This window comes from Lithobates pipiens, unplaced genomic scaffold (assembly GCF_037356315.1).
Source record: "Lithobates pipiens isolate NorthernLeopardFrog02 unplaced genomic scaffold, aLitPip1_a1.2 Scaffold_16, whole genome shotgun sequence".
Classification (NCBI taxonomy): Eukaryota; Metazoa; Chordata; class Amphibia; order Anura; family Ranidae; genus Lithobates; species Lithobates pipiens.
In genome coordinates, this window is record NW_027507748.1 from 410,897,167 (window position 1) to 410,917,193 (window position 20,027).

General features: G+C 45.9%; 1 protein-coding gene across 1 annotated transcript in view; it reads left to right on the plus strand.

The window, feature by feature from the left end:
• Window positions 1–760: 760 nt before the first annotated feature.
• The window catches only part of CIP2A (cellular inhibitor of PP2A), a 98,057-nt gene continuing 78,790 nt past the window's right edge, over window positions 761–20,027 (plus strand). Inside the window, exons 1-4 of the mRNA XM_077482442.1 lie at window positions 761–949; window positions 6,356–6,503; window positions 10,552–10,664; window positions 14,240–14,334. Of these exons, the coding sequence (XP_077338568.1) occupies window positions 848–949; window positions 6,356–6,503; window positions 10,552–10,664; window positions 14,240–14,334 (458 nt within the window). The 5' untranslated portion in view covers window positions 761–847. The remainder of the gene's footprint in view (window positions 950–6,355; window positions 6,504–10,551; window positions 10,665–14,239; window positions 14,335–20,027) is intronic.

A 20,027-nucleotide genomic window follows, 5' to 3' on the forward strand; every position in this document is an offset into this window, starting at 1 on the left:
AAGCATAATTTCACACAATTAACCCCAAAACTAAACTACAGTTTTGGGCAAAAACTAGATTTACATATATAGTACTCATCGGGAGTACCGGCGCTACAATTGCAAAATATATGCATAGTTTAAATTTAAAAAAATAATTGCTGTGCGCTGCTAAAGTGTTTGGGTTTGACTTGAAGAAAAGGTGGCAACCCTAACCTTCATACAACCCTAGATAGCACTTTCCACACACACTACATGTGCATACCTCCCAACTGTCCCTGATTTGGAGCAATGTCCCTCTTTCCTCCTCATTTTGGTCTGATCTATATAGATGTATATAAAATGCACTTTTTATCTTTCAAAAAATGTTTGCCAGTGCTAAACCTTTCATCCGATTTCTAAACTTGCATTTGTAAATTCCAAAAGTCAGTATAAAAGAATTGTATTGGGTAAAACAAAAACACTTCTGTTTAATCTTTTTATGTAGAATTCTCCTTTAAGGGGGCGTGGTACAGTGTGTGCCCTATGCCTAAATACGTTTGCTAATATGTGGCCCTCATGCCCATCTCAAAAAATTGTTGGTATCCGTGTGGCTTTAACCCTCACTCAGCCTCTAGCAGCAGCCACCAGCACTGTGGTTCCCTCGCTGGAAGAGCTCAGTTAGCGCAAGCGCAATACGTATCTGAATGGCAGAAGGACTCACACATGCGCAGTACACATCAGCCGAGACTCGCACAGAAACAAGCGCACAGCGCCCCCTGGAGCCCTGGCCGCCTGTTTCGTGCTTTACGTCACATCCTGCCCTGAAAAAACATGAACGTTTAGAGCGCGAGATACAATTGTGTGTACGGAACCGTCAGCTGGAAGTATGGACCCGGCCTCTTGTATGAAGAGCTTGCTGCAGGCCATAGCGCGGTACAAGAGCACCAAGAATGAGGCGAACGGGGCTGCCGTGCAGAGACAGCTGGAGGTAGAGGATCCCCGCCTACACCGTACATGAGCGCTCTATACGTCTCAGGACTGCTCTACAGGTCCCTGTGTACCAGGCAGAGGCTGCACGGCATGCCGGGACTTGTGGTTCCACATGAAATCTTTTCCTGTCCTGGGGGGGCATGGAGGCTGCTGGGGAGACACTGTCCCTGACCTGTAGCATGCATTTACATAAGGAGGACTTGAGTCTTTCCTCATCAGTAATGCATGGCTCTCGTTATTGAAGTCAGGAGCCCTAGAGGCAATTTTATTTTGGATAGACTAGAAATGCTTATACATCCGTCAGATTTTTTTTTTGTTTGCCATCTGTGTCCCGTTGGGGTAATTTCCCTTCACTTCCTGTCACAACAGGAAGTGAGGAAATCCCTCCAATGTGAGTGTCCCAACTGGAAGATTCCCCCCCCCCCCCCTATTCATGACTAGGGATGAGCTCCCGCGTGCTTCACGTGCAGAGCCCGCCAGGAAGTCGGCGCTGCACTAATCACATGCAGTGAGCCATTGCCCGATCTCTGCAGCCGCACATTGGGACAATGTCTCACCGCCTGTGATTAGTGCAGCACCAACTTCCTGGCAGGCTCTGCACGTGGAGCATGCGAACACGCCGGAGCTCATCCTTATTCATGACCTAGTGACAACTAGGGATGAGCCTCAGGTGGATTGTGATGCTCCTCTGAACCCATGTGGCCAAGCCTGCCGGGAAGCTGTCGCCTATAATTCTCTGGTAGGAGCATTCCCAGACCCACAGCAACAATTGTTCACTTGTGTGTGGCTGCAAGCTGGGGAATACTCCAGCCATGGAATTCTGGCCCATTAGACCCCTTTCACACTGGGGCGACATCAGCGGTAAAACACCGCTATTTTTAGCAGCACTTTACCACCAATTTCGCGGTGCTATTTGGCTGCTAGCGGGGCGCTTTTGCCTCCCTGCTAGCAGCTGAGAGAGGGTTAAAACCACCGCAAAGCGCTGCTGCAACAGCGGAATAGCTGCGCTGCCCCACTGATTTCAATGGGCAGGAGCGGTATACACACCGCTCCAAAGATGCTGCTAGCAGGATTATTATTATTTTTTTCCACCGTCCTGCTCCAGTGTGAGCCCTCGGGGCTTTCACACTGGAGAGACAGCAGCGGCTCTTTCAGGTCGCTTTGCAGGTGCTATTTTTAGCGCTGTAGCGCCTGCAAAGCGACCCAGTGTGAAAGGGGTCTTATAGGTGACAGCTTCCTGGCAGGCTTGGCCACATGGGTTCAGAGGAGCATCACAACACACTCAAGCTCATCCCTAGTGACAGCTGGACATTTGAGATATTCTTTCACTTTTTTAACAGTAACCAGTACATTTAGAGTGGGGGGGGTATAACTAATGGGGACACAGACAGCAATAAAAAAAACTTACAGGGGTTCTAATCCACCTCCACTCTATTCAAAACTTAAAAAAAAACAAAAAAACTTTGTCTTTAGTTTTATACTTTAACCACTTGCTTACTGGGCACTTAAACCCCCCTCAGTCCCAGACCAATTTTCAGCTTTCAGCGCTGATGCACTTTGAATGACAATTGCACGGGCATACAACACTGTACCCAAATGAAATTTTTATCATTTTTTTCCCACAAATAGAGCTTTCTTTTGGTGGTATTTAGTTACAGCTCGGAGTTTTATTTTTTGCTAAACAAACAAAAAAAGATGCAAAAAAAAAAAATCATGTTTTAATAGTTTGTTATAAAATTTTGCAAACGGGTCATTTTCCTCCTTCATTGAAGTGCGCTGATTAGGCGGCACTGATGGGCTGCATTGGTGGGCACTGATGGGCTGCATTGGTGGGCACTGATGGGCTGCATTGGTGGGCACTGATGGGCTGCATTGGTGGGCACTGATGGGCTGCATTGGTGGGCACTGATGGGCTGCATTGGTGGGCACTGATGGGCTGCATTGGTGGGCACTGATGGGCAAAGATGGGCACAGATAAGATGGCACGGATGGGCACTGATAGGTACCACAGATAGGTACCACAGATAGGTGGCACTGATAGGTGGCTCTGATAGGTGGCACTGCTGGGCGGCACTGATGGGTGGCACTGGGGTGCAGCACCTTTGAGGCAGATTGTGGGCACTGTGGGGTGGCACTGTGGGCACTGACGGGGGGCACTTACTTTTATTCAGGATGGCACTGCGGGAGGCAGGTGGGCACTGGCAGGTGGTTGCTTGTATTGCTGGCCGTGATCGGGACTGATGTCCTGATCACGGCCGCCGGTGATCGGCTTTTTTTTTTCTCCTCGCGCTGTCAGCACGAGGAGGAATAATAGCCGATTACCGGCTCCGTTCTATCACATGATCAGCTGTCATTGGCTGACAGCTGATCACGTGATAAGGGGTCGGGATCGACCCCTTGCACGGATCGGTGATCAGGCGAGTCTCATGGACTCGCCGATCACAGAGCGCGCCGCGCGCGCCCCTCAGGGGGCGCGCAGGCCGCTCGTACACGGGACGACGTCAATAGACGTAGTCCCGGAAATGTAGGTCCGCGCTAATGCCGTCATTTGGCAATAGCGCGGATCCCAAGTGGTTAAATACATTGTATTCCCTTCCATATACCCAATGACGTGACTGGCCTCAGGTGATACACAGAGATGAAATAAATCCTCCTACAGAAGTTGTACCTGTGTATCTGTAGTCTCTATACACATTCAAAGTCCAAAATGTATAAAGCTTGTCTGAGCTGTCAGGAAAAAGGGGGTGGCGAGCTGAAGTTACTCTGCAGAGCTCAGTGAAGAGAGGTCTGAGAGCCGATTGGAGGGAAGAGACACACCCCCTCTTCACACAGCGCTCAGGAACAGTTGAGGCTGTCAATCAGCTGGAGGTCCTTTCTCGTCACCTTTTTTTCCCTTGGTATCAGGATTACTTGTCAGAAGTGATTAATGCTGATAGCAGAGGGATGAAGCAGCAGACAGAAATGACATTTGGTGCTCTGGATAGAGACCCGATTCATGCCTGAGGTTTACATACAATTTAACATAACCGCCAAGCAAATGGGTTGTCCAAAGAATGTCTGTCTGTTTTCTCACACATTAAAGTAACTGTAGCTTGCTGTAAAATCTATAGATAACCACTCACAGTAAAGAATAGTTAATATTTATTGTGACTGAAGAATAACCTTTTGGTTGCCATGTCTGTCCACTGGCTGCTCCATTGCTACAGGACATGAATGTATTGGTCAGCAGGTGGAGCAACAAGGGGCTACCATCCAACACACCTGATTGGCTCTTTACAGGCGTTATTTTTATTTTTTTATCTTGATGCATTTTATTAAAAAAAACAAAAAAACAACCTTCTGTGTGTAGCAGCCTCCCCATTCATTCTCATCAGCACCCCTGTCAGTGGTTTGCATTGCAGTGCACCACAGTGAAAAGTAATGCTCTTCCCTGCCCTGTGTTATAAAAAAAAATAGTACATGCAGCTATTTGGCGCCTTAGGTGGCCTATTTAAATTAATGCGGAACTAAAGTTCCACTGTCACAAACTGCAAGCAGGCAGTCTTTTATTTTTTTTTATTTTTTTTGCATTGTCTCTTCTACAATTTAAATATGCTTAACTACCTGCCTGCTCACAACGTTCTCTGGTATGTAAATCGAACTGCGTATGTGTAGTTTAGCTTCACCTGCACTGTCCCTGTGTGCCAAGATGACTGATGCATGCACAGGAGTGACATCATCCCACGCTAGCCAATGAAGATGGCTGAAAGCTGGCATGTAGAAGAAGATGCCACTGAGGCGCGGGACCATTGAAGGTCTTCATTTTAAGATCTGTAAGTTACTGTACCACGGATGAGTGGACCTACTGTAGGAGTGGAGATTGGAGGCAGGAAAGGTGATTACTTTTCCTTTTAAGGCTCAATAACGCTGTGCATTGACCTGTTTTTTTCTGCAGTGGATGCCACTGCATAGCAGCACAACAAGACTGATGCGCACATCACGCTGCTTCCTGTTGGAGTTGCCCGCATAGTGATAAGCTGCTTTTTACTGTAAGGGACAGTGTGAACCTAGCATAAAAGGGAGTGCTTATTTAAAAATTAGGGCTGTTACTGATTAAAACTTTCATGTTTGATCGAATATTTATTTTATTTTTTTACCGATTTAATGAACTAATTTTGATTATAAACGCACATACAGATTCAACTACTTTTAGCTGATCTCCTTGCATTGCAACTCTGCATTAGTCAGTGGTAAATGTGGTATACACTATATACAATCGCCCGACATTAGTTTGTTTCTACAATCCATGACTTAACTTTACAGTTCACACAAATACGTTTTAAATTCAAACTGTAGCACTGACATAAGTACATTTTTTATTTTATTTTTTCCCACAGTAGCGTGACAATCCCTCCACCTCCAGTCTAATCACTCTCACCTTATGGCATGGACTGCTGTACAAACAGGTAGTCATGCAAGCGGGTATCAAAAGGGTTAACACGGACCATAAACTTCTCTCAGGTCTCCTTAGATCTCAGCAAAGATGCCAGGTCATGGGTAGAAAGAAAAGATCTAAGTGCTCACTGCTTAAGTATAAGATTTAACTTTTGTGTTCAAACACAAACTACTCACATAAAGATGATAAAAACACAGCCTGTAAACCCGGCAATCATGTTCGTTCCATAGGGCAGCAGCGGGTGACGTCACTGGACTCCCCCAGCCCCCCCCCCCTTTCCCTTCATTAGCAGACGGAGGCACTTGGTGAAGGGGGGAGGCGTCCAGTGACGTTAATGTCCGTGATGTCACCGGATCGCTGACGGAACTCCCTGAAGACCCGGAAGCTGGCAGAGAGGTGAGTAACAATCAAAAGAATTTTGATCGATCAATAAAATTTATCAAGGAATTAATCTTCAATTTCCACAGCCCTATTAAAAATCTTTCATCTAGTAAGAGTTGTGCTAAAGTGCTTTCCTATCCTTTTAGACCCCATTTACACCTGCATAATGCACATTAGTGCTTTTTTGCATATTTTTTTTTCTTTCACTGCCATGTGGGGCTACCTGTATAACTGAATGAGTTGTCCTACACATGACAAATATGCAAAAGTAACTCCTGTACCTTTTTAAGGAGCATACCTTGGTGTGTTTGTTACTGGGTGTTTTAGTGCGTTTTCTGTGTGACCAAATGCACAATTCCTTGCTGCGTTTAGGGTGTCCTTAAAAACAATGGCACCACAAGCGTGATGCATGTTTTTCACGCGTTTACAGGAATGTGCTCGAAAACAAACATTTATGTATGCTTTCATGGAACATAAAGGTGTGAATGCGGCCTTAATGTTTTGTATGTGTTTCTTTATTTTGATGAATTTTAGTTAGTCAAAAGCAACATAGTAAACTTGTTTTTTTGTTTGCCTTTTGTCTATAAGGTCATCTTTGGGCTGAAGTTGAGCAAGTTATTTGCATCAAACAAGATATTACCTAGTGAATGCTTGAGCGCTCTTGTGGAACTTATTGAAGATCCCCATACTAGTCCTGCTATAACACTGAAGACTGTTAACTTGTTATCAAATTTAGGTAAGTATCTTATGTGGAGAAAGATGCATTTGGCATACACACAGTGGGGTTTAGGCCGAGTTCACACTGGTACGACACGACAGTTGTACCACCTTGAATCCAACTTTGCCCTGCGACTTGAAGTCCGACATCCATCCGACTTCAATGAACTGGGATCCGACTTTGTTCCCTGACAATACCAGGCACTGTCTGGTATGAATCTTTAGGGGGAACTCCACTCAAAATGTAAAAAAAAAAAAAAAAACACCATGCGTTCCCCCTCCTAGAGCATATCAGGCCCTTTGGTCTGGTATGGATCTTAAGGGGAACCCCCATGTCGAAAAACAGCATGAGGGTCCCCCCCACCCCAAAATCCATACCAGACCCTTATCCAAGCACACAGCCCGGCAGGTCAGGAAAAGAGGTGGGGACGAGCAAGCTCCCCCCCTCCGCATGTTGGTTGGCGGGGAGCTTATCGGAATCTGGAAGCCCCCTTTAACAAGGGGGCCCCCAGATTCCAGCCCTCCACCCTGTGTGTATGAGTATTGGGTACATTGTACCCCTACCCATTCACCTTTAAAAAATAAATAAAAAAAAAGTGTGAAAAATAAAACTCATTACACATTTTTAAAGTAATTTTATTAAGGCAGCTCCGGCACTCTCTTCTCCCCTCTCCGCCTCTGTTGGTTTTTCTCCCCTCTCCGGTTTTTCTAGTCCTCTCTGGTTCTTCTCCCTCTGTTCCCTGTGTTCTGCCTTTGCTGGGTCTTCTCCGTTATCTTCTCACGCTTTTGCCAGGTCTTCTCTGTTCTTCTGATGTTGACTCAGCGCTCTCTCCCGCTCTAATGCTGGGTGCGTGGTATGCCCCTACTTATATTGGCATGGGGTGGGGTCCCCGTGTGATGTCATCTGGAGGTCCCGAAGAACTGACAGGCAGAAGAATTCAGAAGAGACGCTGGAGCTGCCGTAATAAATTACTTTAGCACCCTGTGTGCTGTGCTTTATTTTTGACCCCCTTTCACACTGGGGCGTTTTTTCAGGCGCTACAGCGCTAAAAATAGCGCCTGTATAGCGCTTGAAAAAAATCTGCCCGCTTTCACACTGGAGCGGTGCGCTAGCAGGACGGTGAAAAAAAGTCCTGCTAGCCACATCTTTGGAGCGGCGTAGGAGTGGTGTATTCACCGCTCCTACCCATTGAAATCTATGGGACTGTGCGGCTATACCGCCGCTAAAGTGGTGCTTTGCGGGCGGTTTTAACCCTTTTTCGGCTGATAGCGGGGGTTAAAACCACCCCGCTAGCGGCCGCATACCGCCGCTAAAACGATGGTAAAGTGCCGCTAAAAATAGTGGCGCATGCCCGCACCACTCCAGTGTGAAAGGGGCCTTAGGGAAGTTTTTTTTGTGTATGTATTGTACTGTTCCAAAAATCTTTACTAAGACTAGAAGATCTATGTGAGATTGGGTACACTTTTGCTTTATTAATATGTCACTAGGAGTTTTGTATTTCGTGCAACATGTGCGATGACTAAAAACGTACAAAAAAATTGATCTGCAGTGCTAAAAAGTGTAGTGGTTACTGAGAATTGGTGGTGCACTGAAATGAAAATTCTGGACCAAAACTGTGCAACCATGCATTTGGCTGAATACCGAAATGGACAGTTTTTAAAAGAGATATACCGTATATTTTTATATATAATTGTATTCAACTTTTTATTCGTTTTTGAAGCACTTTTGCATTAAAAAAAAAAAAAAAAAAAGCTCAAGGAAAAATTAATTGCTTTAAATTTTATGTATGTCTTCACACAGGTCTGTTGCAGTGACATGTACCTCCCTATTGAGATGCATTAAAACGTGGCAAAGATGCATGAAAAATGCACCCGTGTTGCGTTTTTGATTCGGTTTTTTGAGTCGCATGACCTATGAAAATCACAAAATCAAATGTGGTGTTTTTTTTTTTCTATCAGCAAAACGCAGATAACCTTATTTTCGGCTGATATATTTTTGGCACATCCTTGTAGAATTTATACATGAAAAGCCCACATTAAAAACAAATAGTATGAGTTCATAACTCCCCTTCAGCCAAGGGGAGGTGGACAAAAGAAATCAATCAGGACAATTGTTGCATCACTGGAAATCAAGTCAGTTTGTATGAATAAAACTGTATGCACCCCAGCAATCTTGGGACAAGATCCATCCTCCAACAGTAAATGGGCAAAGTGATGTCAGGAGCTGCAACATGTTATATGTTCCACTCTAAATATAATGGGGTTCATTTACTAAAACTAGAGAGTACAAAATCTGGTGCAGCTGTGCATAGAAACCAATCGGCTTCCAGGTTTTTTCGGCCAAAGCTTAACCACTTCCGGACTGCCGCACAAATATATACGTCCTCAGTTTGAGGACAGATATCATTATGGCAGCAGGTAGCTGCCATAACCCCGATTATCGCCGCAAGATAAAAGTGGTCTCTGCAGCGGATTCGCGGCAAGTTCACTTTTTTACCTCCCGCCATGATCTGGTGCCCTCTGCCACTCACCGGAGCCGCCAACAGAGGCAATCGGATTCTTCCCGTGGCTGTGCACGTAGACCAGTGAGGGGTCCATGACACTACAGACACGTCAAAACATCACTTTTTTTTCATGACAATTTTTTTTATTGTATTTTAGTGTAAATCTGAGGTCTTTTTGACCCCAGATCTCATATTTAAGAGGTCCTGTCATGCTTTTTTTCTATTACAAGGGATGTTTACATTCCATGTAATAGGAATAAAAGTGACACGATTTTTATTTATTTTAAAACGGTGTAAAAATAAAAGGTAAAATAAGAAAAAAATACAATTTTTAAACACGCCACGTGAGTAGCCCCCGTATATGAAAACGGTGATCAAACCACATATGAGGTATTGCCCCGATCGGTAGAGCGAGAGCAATAATTCTAGCCCTAGACACCTACTCTAACGCAAAACATGCAACCTGTAGAATTTTTTATATGTCACTTATGGAGATTTTTAAGGGTAAAATTTTGTCGCTATTCCACAAGCGGGCGCACTTTTGAAGCGTGACATGTTGGGTATCAATTTACTCGGTGTAACAATATCTTTCACAATATAAAAAAAATTGGGCTTACTTTACTGTTGTCTTATTTTTTAATTCAAAAAAGTGTATTTTTTTTTTTTTTTTTTAAAGTGCGCTTGTAAGACCACTGCGCAAATATGGTGTGACAAAGTATTGCAACGACCGCCATTTTATTCTCTAGGGTGTTAGAATTTTTTTTTTTTATAATGTTTGGTGGTTCTAAGTAATTTCCTAGAAAAAAAACAAGTTTTTAAAGTGGGGTACCCCCTAAAAAAAAAAAAAAAATTAAAAGTCAGCAGCTACAAATACTGCAGCTGCTGGCTTTTAATAATCGGACACTTACCTGCCCCAGGGTCCAGCGATGCGGGGGAACGAAGCCCCCCCCTCGCTCCGCTCGCGGCGCCGTCATGCATACTGTGGGCACCCGGCTGTGGCTTCACAGCCGGGCACCCACTGCGCATGCGGCACAGGGCGCCGTGATACGCCGTACAGTCACCTGGGACACATGACAGGTCCCAGGTAAATGTGCGGCGCGAGGGGAAGTGATGTCACCAGCCTGGGCAATGAGGAAGGCAGATTACGTGGGACCCCCTAGCAACCGGTATTTAGAGGTGAGTAAAAATTTTTTTTTTTTGCCAATTTTTTTTTTTTTTTTTTACGAATTTTAAGCACTTTTAATTTTTTGGTGGCAACACCACTTTAACTTGTAAACGCCACATCTAAAAAAGAGGCCCGACCCTTAAGTGGGTAATTAACAAGCTGAAGTTAGAAGCCCATGCATAGCTGCACCAGGTTTAGTAAATCAACCCTAGTGTGTCTCATGCTGCATCTAAGATTATTTGTCATTGTCATATACATTTGGTTTGGACACATCTGTATATATGGCTGGTGCACTTGTGCACACTGTGTGCGTGTATATTCTAGTCCAGCACAGTTGGCCATGTCTGATTTGATGATTCACATTTATTTTTTATTTTTATTTTTTTTATGTTTGATAGCTGTAGACACTGAAACAAGAGAAACTCTTCATACTACTTACAATCTCACCAATGTTTTGGCTGGTGTAGTTTACAGATATAGCTCCATCCTAAATGATCCGGTTTTATTACAGGTTTGTACATTTCTATTGTTTTGGCTTCTACAGCCTTTATAAATCTTAGTACAGATCCCATGTACTTTTATAATCATATTAGTATGTATTTGGGAAGTGGAATATTATATCCTTAATAGATAAATATATTAGACCATGTGCGTGAATCGGTAATATTACATTTTATAATTTTGATAAAGCAAATATTTGGTTTGTCTTCAGAAAAAAAGATGGACCTCCATGACCCCAGCGTATTCAGTATTTTCTTAATTCTTATGGTACAAAATGAAAACTGTTACCTATTGCAAACAATGTGATTTGTTGCTTGTTTCCTAAAAGATGAGATCTGGTTCACACCACTATGTTGCTGTAACGCTTGGTAGCATACTACGCATGCTGTAGTACCACTCGCCCTGGAATGCACCCTAGTGCATCTCAAAAATCAGCGTCAGCAGAGCTACATTTTTTTTTTTTTTCCCTAACATTTTGAATATACAGCAAAATGCAAAGTTCCTCAAGGAACAAAAATGCTTTCCCTTGTGTTATGCTGCATATTGTTGTAAAACGCTTGCATTATAGCCATAGCTCTGTGTTATGGTATCTGTGTATGGCATCCCAGTGTACTGCTGAGTAACAGACAATGGACCTAAGTGCACCACTATGCACCTACAATGCGTAGTGCTTTGCTGCATTGTTAAAAGGGTCATGTTTTTCTTTTGTCGGTTGTGGTGTGTTGAAAATCCGTTCATAATGAATGGCCTGCCTTAACGCATCATGCAATAACATGCATTCGCACACACCACAACTGTAAGCAAAATTTAAAAACTCCCAAAAGTGAATGCAGACCCATTCAAGGCTTTTTGATGTATTGAAAATGACTGACTGGGTTTTCATTTACCTTAAATTTTATATAATTTATGTCAGTCTGGTGAGATTAGATTTCTAGCATTTGTATGCCAAAGAATTATGACCTGCCGGGGTAACGTAAATAGCAGGTTCTTCCCTCCCTCCCTCCTATGGATAATATCAACAAAGAAAAAAACAAGACCATTCACAACCAACCTGATTTAACTACAAATCTATTGAGCAATGCCACCCAAAAAAGATACAAGCATAACTAACCCTGTGACTTGCCATAGGTCCCACCTAAAATCACCCTAGTAACCCCATCTAAATCTGGGACCAGATGACATCAACCTCACAAAACCCCAAGGGATGCAGTCCCAATATGGAGCTGAGCCTACCTTCCCCAAACGGTAATCGCCCGACCCACCACCACCACAAAATAAGTTGGTCAATAGCAATGAATGAAATGAAATGGCCATAAATGAGTACACAGTGTAGCAGTGTGTGGCTGGACGCCCTTTTTGTCTCACATTGACTTAAAAGAAGTGAATGTTGGGGTTCCACCTAACTAGTTTTGGCTTTGTGATCTAACACAGGCCTGACCTTCAGTGTCCACTGTTGGGGGTGAGTGGGTCCAAGGGTCCTCTCAAATGCGCACCAGGACCATGTTGACAGAGAGCTGGAATGGGGGAGAGAGAGGAATGTGTGTAGGGGTAAAATCTTCTATCAGATTGGGTATATAAACTAACCTAATGATGGTATATGAACTCATATAGTTATCTCTAACTGCAAGAGAGAAAGGAAAATACCTTTTTAAATAATACTGTAACCATAGGCTGAAGTCATCAAGGAGGGGAGCGCGTATTCTAAAAGGGGGGGCCCAAAGATTTCACAGGACGCTGAGTGGGCAAACTGGCACCTTCGCCTAGTCAAAAGACACGTAAGCCCACAGTGCAAATAAGCTGTAAGCCCACCAGGGGGGTATCTCCCATCTATAAGGGACAAATCAAAAAACATACTCCTAGTACAACATAGCAGCCAAAGACAAGTTGGTCTTTTGGTTAAAGTTGCTCCATAAGAAATTTACATCAGGAACAAACAAATGAATTTGTATTATCTTTACCTCCAAGGCATGCCACCAGTGTATTGCCAGAAACTTGTCTTAGCCGTAGTACGCCAACTTTTTGTTTGTGTTTTTTGATACATTAAAAATAAAAGTACCCCATATGGTTTTACAAATCTTTGTAAGGCCGCGTACACACGGGCGGGCTGTTTGCCCAACTTTGTTCGTCAAACAGTTTGAGCGGACAGTCCGCTCAAAATTAGCATGGACGGACTTGACCACACACGACGAACGAACAGTCCGCTGAAACTTGCGCGATGACGTGAACGGCACGTACGACGGGACGAAAAATACGACGTCCAATACACTGCAATGCAACCTTCGCCGTGTAAATCCTTTCTGAGCATGCGCGGAACTTAGTTTGACGAAGAAGCCTACACACGGGCGGACTGTCCGCTCAAACCAAGTTTCAGCGGACAGTTTTACGGAAATTCCGAAAAACTTTGTTCGTCAGACTGTCCGCTGAAACTGTCCGCTGAAGCCCACACACGAGCGGACTGTCCGCCGAAACACTGTTCAGCGGACAAAGTTGGGCGAACAGTCCGCCCGTGTGTACGCGGCCTCAGTCTCACAGTTCATGCCTATAGTCCCGTCCTTTTGAGGGAAATTGTTTGGAGAATTTCTACCCGACATAGACTATAGGGAGATTCCCAAACTATCACTGTCTTCAATGCTTGTGCATGGTCAGTCTGTCATCTAGTAGTTATCTCCCTGCCATTCTTACCGCTCCCATCTCCTGTCCTCATCAAATCCCCTTATGGACATTTAACCCAGTCATCATTAGTCTGGACTGTCACTGTTTGATACCAGCGCATACCGGCTGGACCGGAAGATATTCCTGTGTACTTATTTATGACAATTTGATTTCATTCATTGCTATTGACTGCCACTGACTTACTTATTTTGAGGTTATGTTTGGTAGGTTAAGAGCTATGGTTTTGGGGTTTTCATCCTTGATTCATTATGGGGCAGTTCCTCATTCACCCATTGTGGCTTTATGGTGGGTCCGTTCATCATCCCTGGCTGGGTGGGTTAGGGCCTACTTTTCTCTGGGGAAGTGCTGTTTGGGGAGGGTGGGCTCAGCTCCCTATTGGGACTGCATCCTGCGCCACTTGTGGTTTTGTGAGGTTGGTGCCATCTGGTCCCAGATATAGATGGGGATACTAGGGTGATTTTAGGTGGGATCTATGGGAGGTCACAGGGTTCAGAGGGGTTTGTTATGCTTGTATCTTTTTTGGGTGGCATTGCTCAAAATAAACTTAGGTTGGTTGTGTATTGTCTTGTTTGTGAGGTTTATTTTTTTGGGGTTTTTTTTTTTTTTTTCTTTGTTGATACAGACAAACGTAGACAGGTAAAGTTAACATACAGGGCATAAAACCGCATCTGAAAAAGCAAAAGGGGGACTCGTTAGTGGAGGTCGGATTTACTTTCCAAGCCCAAGCCAGGGATGTGGGGAGTTCCCCTCTCCATGTGACTTGACTTTTCCTGAAGTATTAATACTACAAGCTTTTCTAAGTAAGAGCAACATATCCAAGCTGGATATGATTGAATAACAGGGCTGTCTTAGTTATTTCTCTTGCTTAGATTTTTAATATTTGTCCAATTTTTGTAATCCTTTTTTATTTAGTGCCTTCAGCTGCTGCAAAGGTTGACCTATGATATAAGAGTTTTGCATGCAAATGTCAACATTGAGGAACTAATATCCTTCTTGATGAACAGAATGTAAGTACATTTTTAGCAATCCATTTTAGGCACCTTTTTTATGGGGAAAAATATGCATCTGGCGTTCTAGGTTCTTTGTTTCTTCCATGCTGTATTTTTGTTTTTAACCTATTTGTATCTGCCTCTGTTTTAGAAATCTGTGGTAGGGGCATGCACAGACATGACATTCTGCCCCACCTCATCTACTGGTGGTAGGAAAAAGTGGGAGGCAAATACAATTAACCAGTCAGTGTGGCATACTAGAATTTGCTCAAAAGCAGCCCTGATAATTCCTAATAAATTTACTGAAATTCAATTTGTGGGTGTCCCTGTCTGTTGCCTTCTGCACAGCATCCTTTGACTGAAAATTAGGAATCGGGCAGAAAATTGATCCATTCAGGACCAGCTGCTTTTCAGGTGCCTCTGGCAACCACTGGCGCCAACTGTAAAAATACAATAGTCCAGCAGTGGGGTTTTGTCTATCCATGCTGTAGAGCCCCATGGAAGTCAATTGAATCAGACTTGCATTAAAGTGATTGTAAAGGTTTGTTTGTTATTTAAAAAAAAAATTGTCTATGCTTACCTCCTCTGTGCAAGGGCTTTGCACACAGCGGCCCCACTCTTCCTTTTCTGGGGTCCCCCGGTGGCACTCCTCAAGTGCCCCCACAGAGAGCCACATTCCATGGGGGCACCCGTGCAGGCACGCTCCCGAGTCCTGCTGCTGCATCCATAGAATACTTTAAGGTGAAAAACCTTGAGACTTACAACTCCTTTAAGTTAGTTTGAGACAGTTAGGTGATTGTATTACTATGTACTCCAAATGATAAATTCACCTTTTAAAAAAAATAAATGCACATTTTTGCAGGTAAAAAAAAATTATTTTTCTGTAGCCTGTAAAGCATTGCACTCATGATAAGCGGATCACAGGTGCAGTCTCGGTCTCCTGCAGACTCTCAGCATTAGAGCTGCACAATTAATCGTTAAAAAATCGCAATCTCGATTCACACCCGTACCCCCCAATCTATATTGCTGAGTTTGCTGATTCTTTCATATAACAAGTGGGGAGACTCAATCTTTTTCTGACACTTCTTTCTTAAGTTAAAATCAGTATTTCTCTTTCACTGACTGACACAGCTTTATTAATCTTGACCGTGGGGTTATTACGCCATCTTCAGGAGAGGACTAGGCAAAACATGTAATACATGTGAAAAAAATTAACTTTACAATTCCGCCCAGGGGGCGGTCCCTCTGGTAATAACCCCTCAGCCTTCTTCCTGCAGCTAATTTTTTTTTTCTGCCTAGTGAATAGGGGTGCAACGGATCGTCGCAGATCCGGGATCCAAGTGGGTCATCTCGTTCGGAACGGCACACACCGTGCTCCGTGGTCTCGGCCTTAGGAAAGGCCGTGGCTTCGGCCTAGTTCCGAAGCGGCGACCATCTTGGTGCACCCGTCAGGCGTTTACAATGTGATTGCTCCGTCAAATGACGGAGCGATCACTTGTAAACAAACCGGCACCATGATGATGCCGGTTCCTCTCTCCCCTCTGTCTACAGATCTGTACAGTGGAGGGGGAGAGATCGGATGGAAGCAGCGCTGTGGGCTGCATCTGTAGTGCCCACAGTGCTGCTCTGTGACAAGTGCAGTCACAGCCATCCCTCAATACCCTACCCTGCCAATACTCGGTAATACCCAGCCATACTTGACAATACCCAGCCATGCTCCGCCAATATTACAGTGGGGGAGATTGTGGGTATTACAGTGGGGACTGACTATATGGTGGTGGAATTTTCACAGGTTTTTGCAAATTCAATTATTTGCTGATCCGAAAAATGATCCGATCCGTGACTCTCATCGGAGGAACGATCCGATCCGTGAGTTTTTTGATCCGTTGCACCCCCTACAAGTGAAGGAGATGGACCTAGGCTCCCTGCGGGACCATCGGCCCTGGGATTTTTTGCTGAATGTTTGCCTTTTGCGCAAGATTTTAAGATCCTGTTATCTGCTATCAACAGCCGGCTGGGTGACAGGCTGGATAATCTAGATCCTTGTAGTCTCCCCAGCCTGGCCATCGAGCGTGTGCAGACCCTAGCTACGTGCTGGGTCGGCCACGACATGCCCCTAAGTCTCTCTCTCTCTCTCTCTCTCTCTCTCTCTCTCTCTCTCTCTCTCTCTCTCACTCTCTCACTCTCTCACTCTCTCACTCTCTCACTCTCTCACTCTCTCACTCTCTCTCTCTCTCTCTCTCTCTCACTCTCACTCTCACTCTCACTCTCACTCTCACTCTCACTCTCACTCTCACTCTCACTCTCACTCTCACTCTCACTCTCACTCTCACTCTCACTCTCACTCTCACTCTCACTCTCACTCTCACTCTCACTCTCTCTCTCACTCTCACTCTCACTCTCTCTCTCTCTCTCTCCTGTAGTCTGGGGTGCTCTCACCTTAGATTGGGGGCTGCGCTGGAGGTCTGTATTTCATGATTGTCATTTCTCTGTGTACAGTTGTTTTTCGCCCATTTTTGGTGTGCCTCAGTGGAAAGCATAATCGGCGGCCATTTTCTTTGTGATTGTGTGCCTTATACAGAGCTGCCAGTGGTCATTTTGTTGTAGCCCAGCACAGTTTTTATCCTCGGCGCTGGTCCCTGCTGCTCAGAACAGCGCATTTTTATTTATTTATTTTTTGCTCAGGACACCTGGGAGCTGATACTGGATGCAGACACCTGTAACTGAACGGCACAGCACTCAGTTTGGAGAGGTGAGTTCTGCAGTGAGGGCCCCTCAGCCTGCAGCAGCTAGGACAGGTGAACAGTCCCACCCTCCTAAGTCCCCAAGGGTGGCAGACAGGGAGGGTCAGCATGGCTTTAGAAACTGGTGTTTCTTCCCTAGCGTTCCCTGCAATTGCAACTGGCTCATCTGCAAACGGTGCAGTGCCTTTGGACGCTTTGTCGGCGGGCCTTGAAACGTTCCTCAAGGGTGCAGGCACGAAGGTGGTAAAAAGCGGCCCCTGCCCCTGTCCTCCGGGGAGAGTTCTGAGACTGGCGGCCCCTGCTCTGTTGCTTCAGATGACGCTGACCAGGACCGATCGGACAGTGAGGATGAGTCCCCGTCCGGGTCCACGCAAGACAAAGCGCTAGTTGGAGCACTTATCACAGTTTTGCGTGATACTCTGAAGATTCAGGATAGAGAAGGTTCCTCTGCTGAAGTAGTGGTCCTGTAAGCCAGCCCGTACACCTAAGGTGTTTCCGTATCTGACTTATTTCATTAAGTTCATATACAAGGAATGGGGAAGCCCGCAACGGACCTTCTCGGTCCCTAAAAGAATGGAGGTGTGCTACCCCTTTGAGGAGAGCCTTCTTAAAAAATGATCGGCTCCTCCGGTCGTGGACCCCCAGTATCCAGGTTAAACAAAGTAACCACGATCCCGGTAGAGGAGACTCCTGCATTCGAGGACCCTACCAACAGGAAAGGCGAGGCAGTGGCCCGTTCCTTGTTTACGGTTGTGGGGTCAGCAATACGAACAGTACTGGCCACAGCACTAGTGTCGCAGGCACTTACTAAATGGGAAAAACTTTTGCACCGTGAATTGGAGAAGCAGCAGGCTACTCCTGTCTGTGTGGAACTAGCAGACCAGTTAGTGCACGGCCTTAAATACGTTTGTGACGCGACCCTGGATACGCTTCCCTTGCTCTCCAGGGCTTCGGTGCCAGCAGTGGTGCTGTGTTGCCTGATTTGGCTAAAATGCTGGTCTGCGGACCAGGCATCCAAAAAAGCCTTGACGGATCTACCCTTCCTTGGTGAGCGGCTCTTTGGAGCCTCATTGGATGACATCATTAAGAATGATTTTTTTCGTCCGTCCGGTACTTCGGCTAAACCCTCCCAGTCCGTCAGGACAACCGCTGAGGGACAAAAGTGCCCCCTGGAACTGCAAACCTGCGAGCAAAAGTGCTACTGCATGTAGGTTTGCCTGCGCCCGTCTCTCGGATGGGGGGTAGCCTTCGGGAGTTTGCAGCCCGGTGGGCCTCTCGGCTGTCCGACCAATGGGTCTGTGAACAGATTTCCTCTGGCTACAAGATAGTTTCTCTCTTGGCCACCAAACATTCTTCCTCTCCAGCATACCTTTACTCCCTGCTCGCCGGGGGGTCCTATTGGGGGCAGTAAGGGACCTGCTAAGCCGCAGGGTGATGGTTCCTGTTCCGGAATTTGAGAAGTTTCAGGGGTTCTACTCCTCCAACCTGTAGTCCCCAAAAAGGAAGAGGTACGTCCAACCTTGGACCTGAAAGCCCTCAATTGCTTTGTAAAAGTACAGAGGTTCAGAATGGAATCTGTTCGCTCAGTAGTCGCTGCACTCCAGCATGTGGACTCCCTGGCATCTTTGGAAATCCAGGATGCGTACCTGCACATACCCATATGCCTCGGGCATCAGAGGTTTCTGCGATTTGCAGTAGGGGAAGCACACTACCAGTTTGTGGCTCTCCCTTTTGGCTTGGAGTCTTTACCAAGGTATTGGCTCCAATTTTGGCGTTGTTGCGACAACACGGGATTGCAATCGTAGGGTGTGGTGATCACCATGCAAGCCCTGCAGAAATTTGGGTGGCTGCTGAACCTCAGAGTCGGTGCTTATACTGACTCAGCACTTGGAGCACCTAGGCTTACTACTGAACTCCATGGATGCAGGAGTTTTTCTCCCTTCAGACAAACTGCAGACTCTCAGAGCCGCGATAAAACTATTGAACCGCAGGTGGTCGTCACTGCGCTTCTGCATGCAAGTCCTGGGCCTCATGGTGGCCTCCTTTTTGAGGCAGTGCCGTACGCTCAGTTTCACACCACAGGCTTGCAGATTTGGGTGAGCCAGTCAGCCAGGGACTCCCTGCTCTGGTGCCTGAGATCGTTCCTACCTCTGCATTGGACAGTGCTCACAACGGACGCCAGCCTGACTGGCTGGGGTGGAGAACTAGGAGTACAGTCGACCCAGGGCCTCTGGTCGGGGGAGGAATCCAAGTTGCCGATCAATGTGCCCGAGCTCCGAGCGATCAGGCAATGCTCTCCACGTGAACGCTGAGACTTAGAGGGCATCTGATCAGGATCCAGTCATACATCGCCACGGCAGTGGCATATGTCAACCATCAAGTAGGAACAAGAAGCTTGGCTGCAGCACAGGAGGTCGCTCACATCCTTCAGTGGGCAGAGCAACATGTACTGGCCTTGTTGGCCATTTACATCCCGGGAGTAGAAAACTGGCAGTCGGACTACCCAAGTCACCAGATGCTGGACCCAGGAGAATGGGCCTTGCATCCGAGAGGTGTTCAGGCTGCTGTGCCTGCGGTGGGGCACACCAGATGTGGATCTCCTGGCCTCTCGTCTCAAGCTGAAGGTGTCGAGATTGGTATCCAGGACGAGATCCTTGGGCAGACGCGTCAGATGCACTGGTGGCTCCATGGAGTCAGTATCGACTGATCTTTCCCTCCGATAAAACTGTTACCACATCTGCTCTGCAGAGTGGTGGCCGAGGGGTTTCCAGTGATATTGATTGGCCTCGGTGTCCCTGAAACGCCAACCTAGTATGCCTGGTTGCAGATGCTCCCTGGTGACTGCCGTTGCGACAAGACCTTCTGTGTCGAGGTCCGCTTCTCCATCCTGCTTTTCCATCGCTGGTTTTAATGGCGTGGCTGTTGAGAGCCAGGTGCTAAGGAACCGGGGCCTGTTGGACTCGCTGA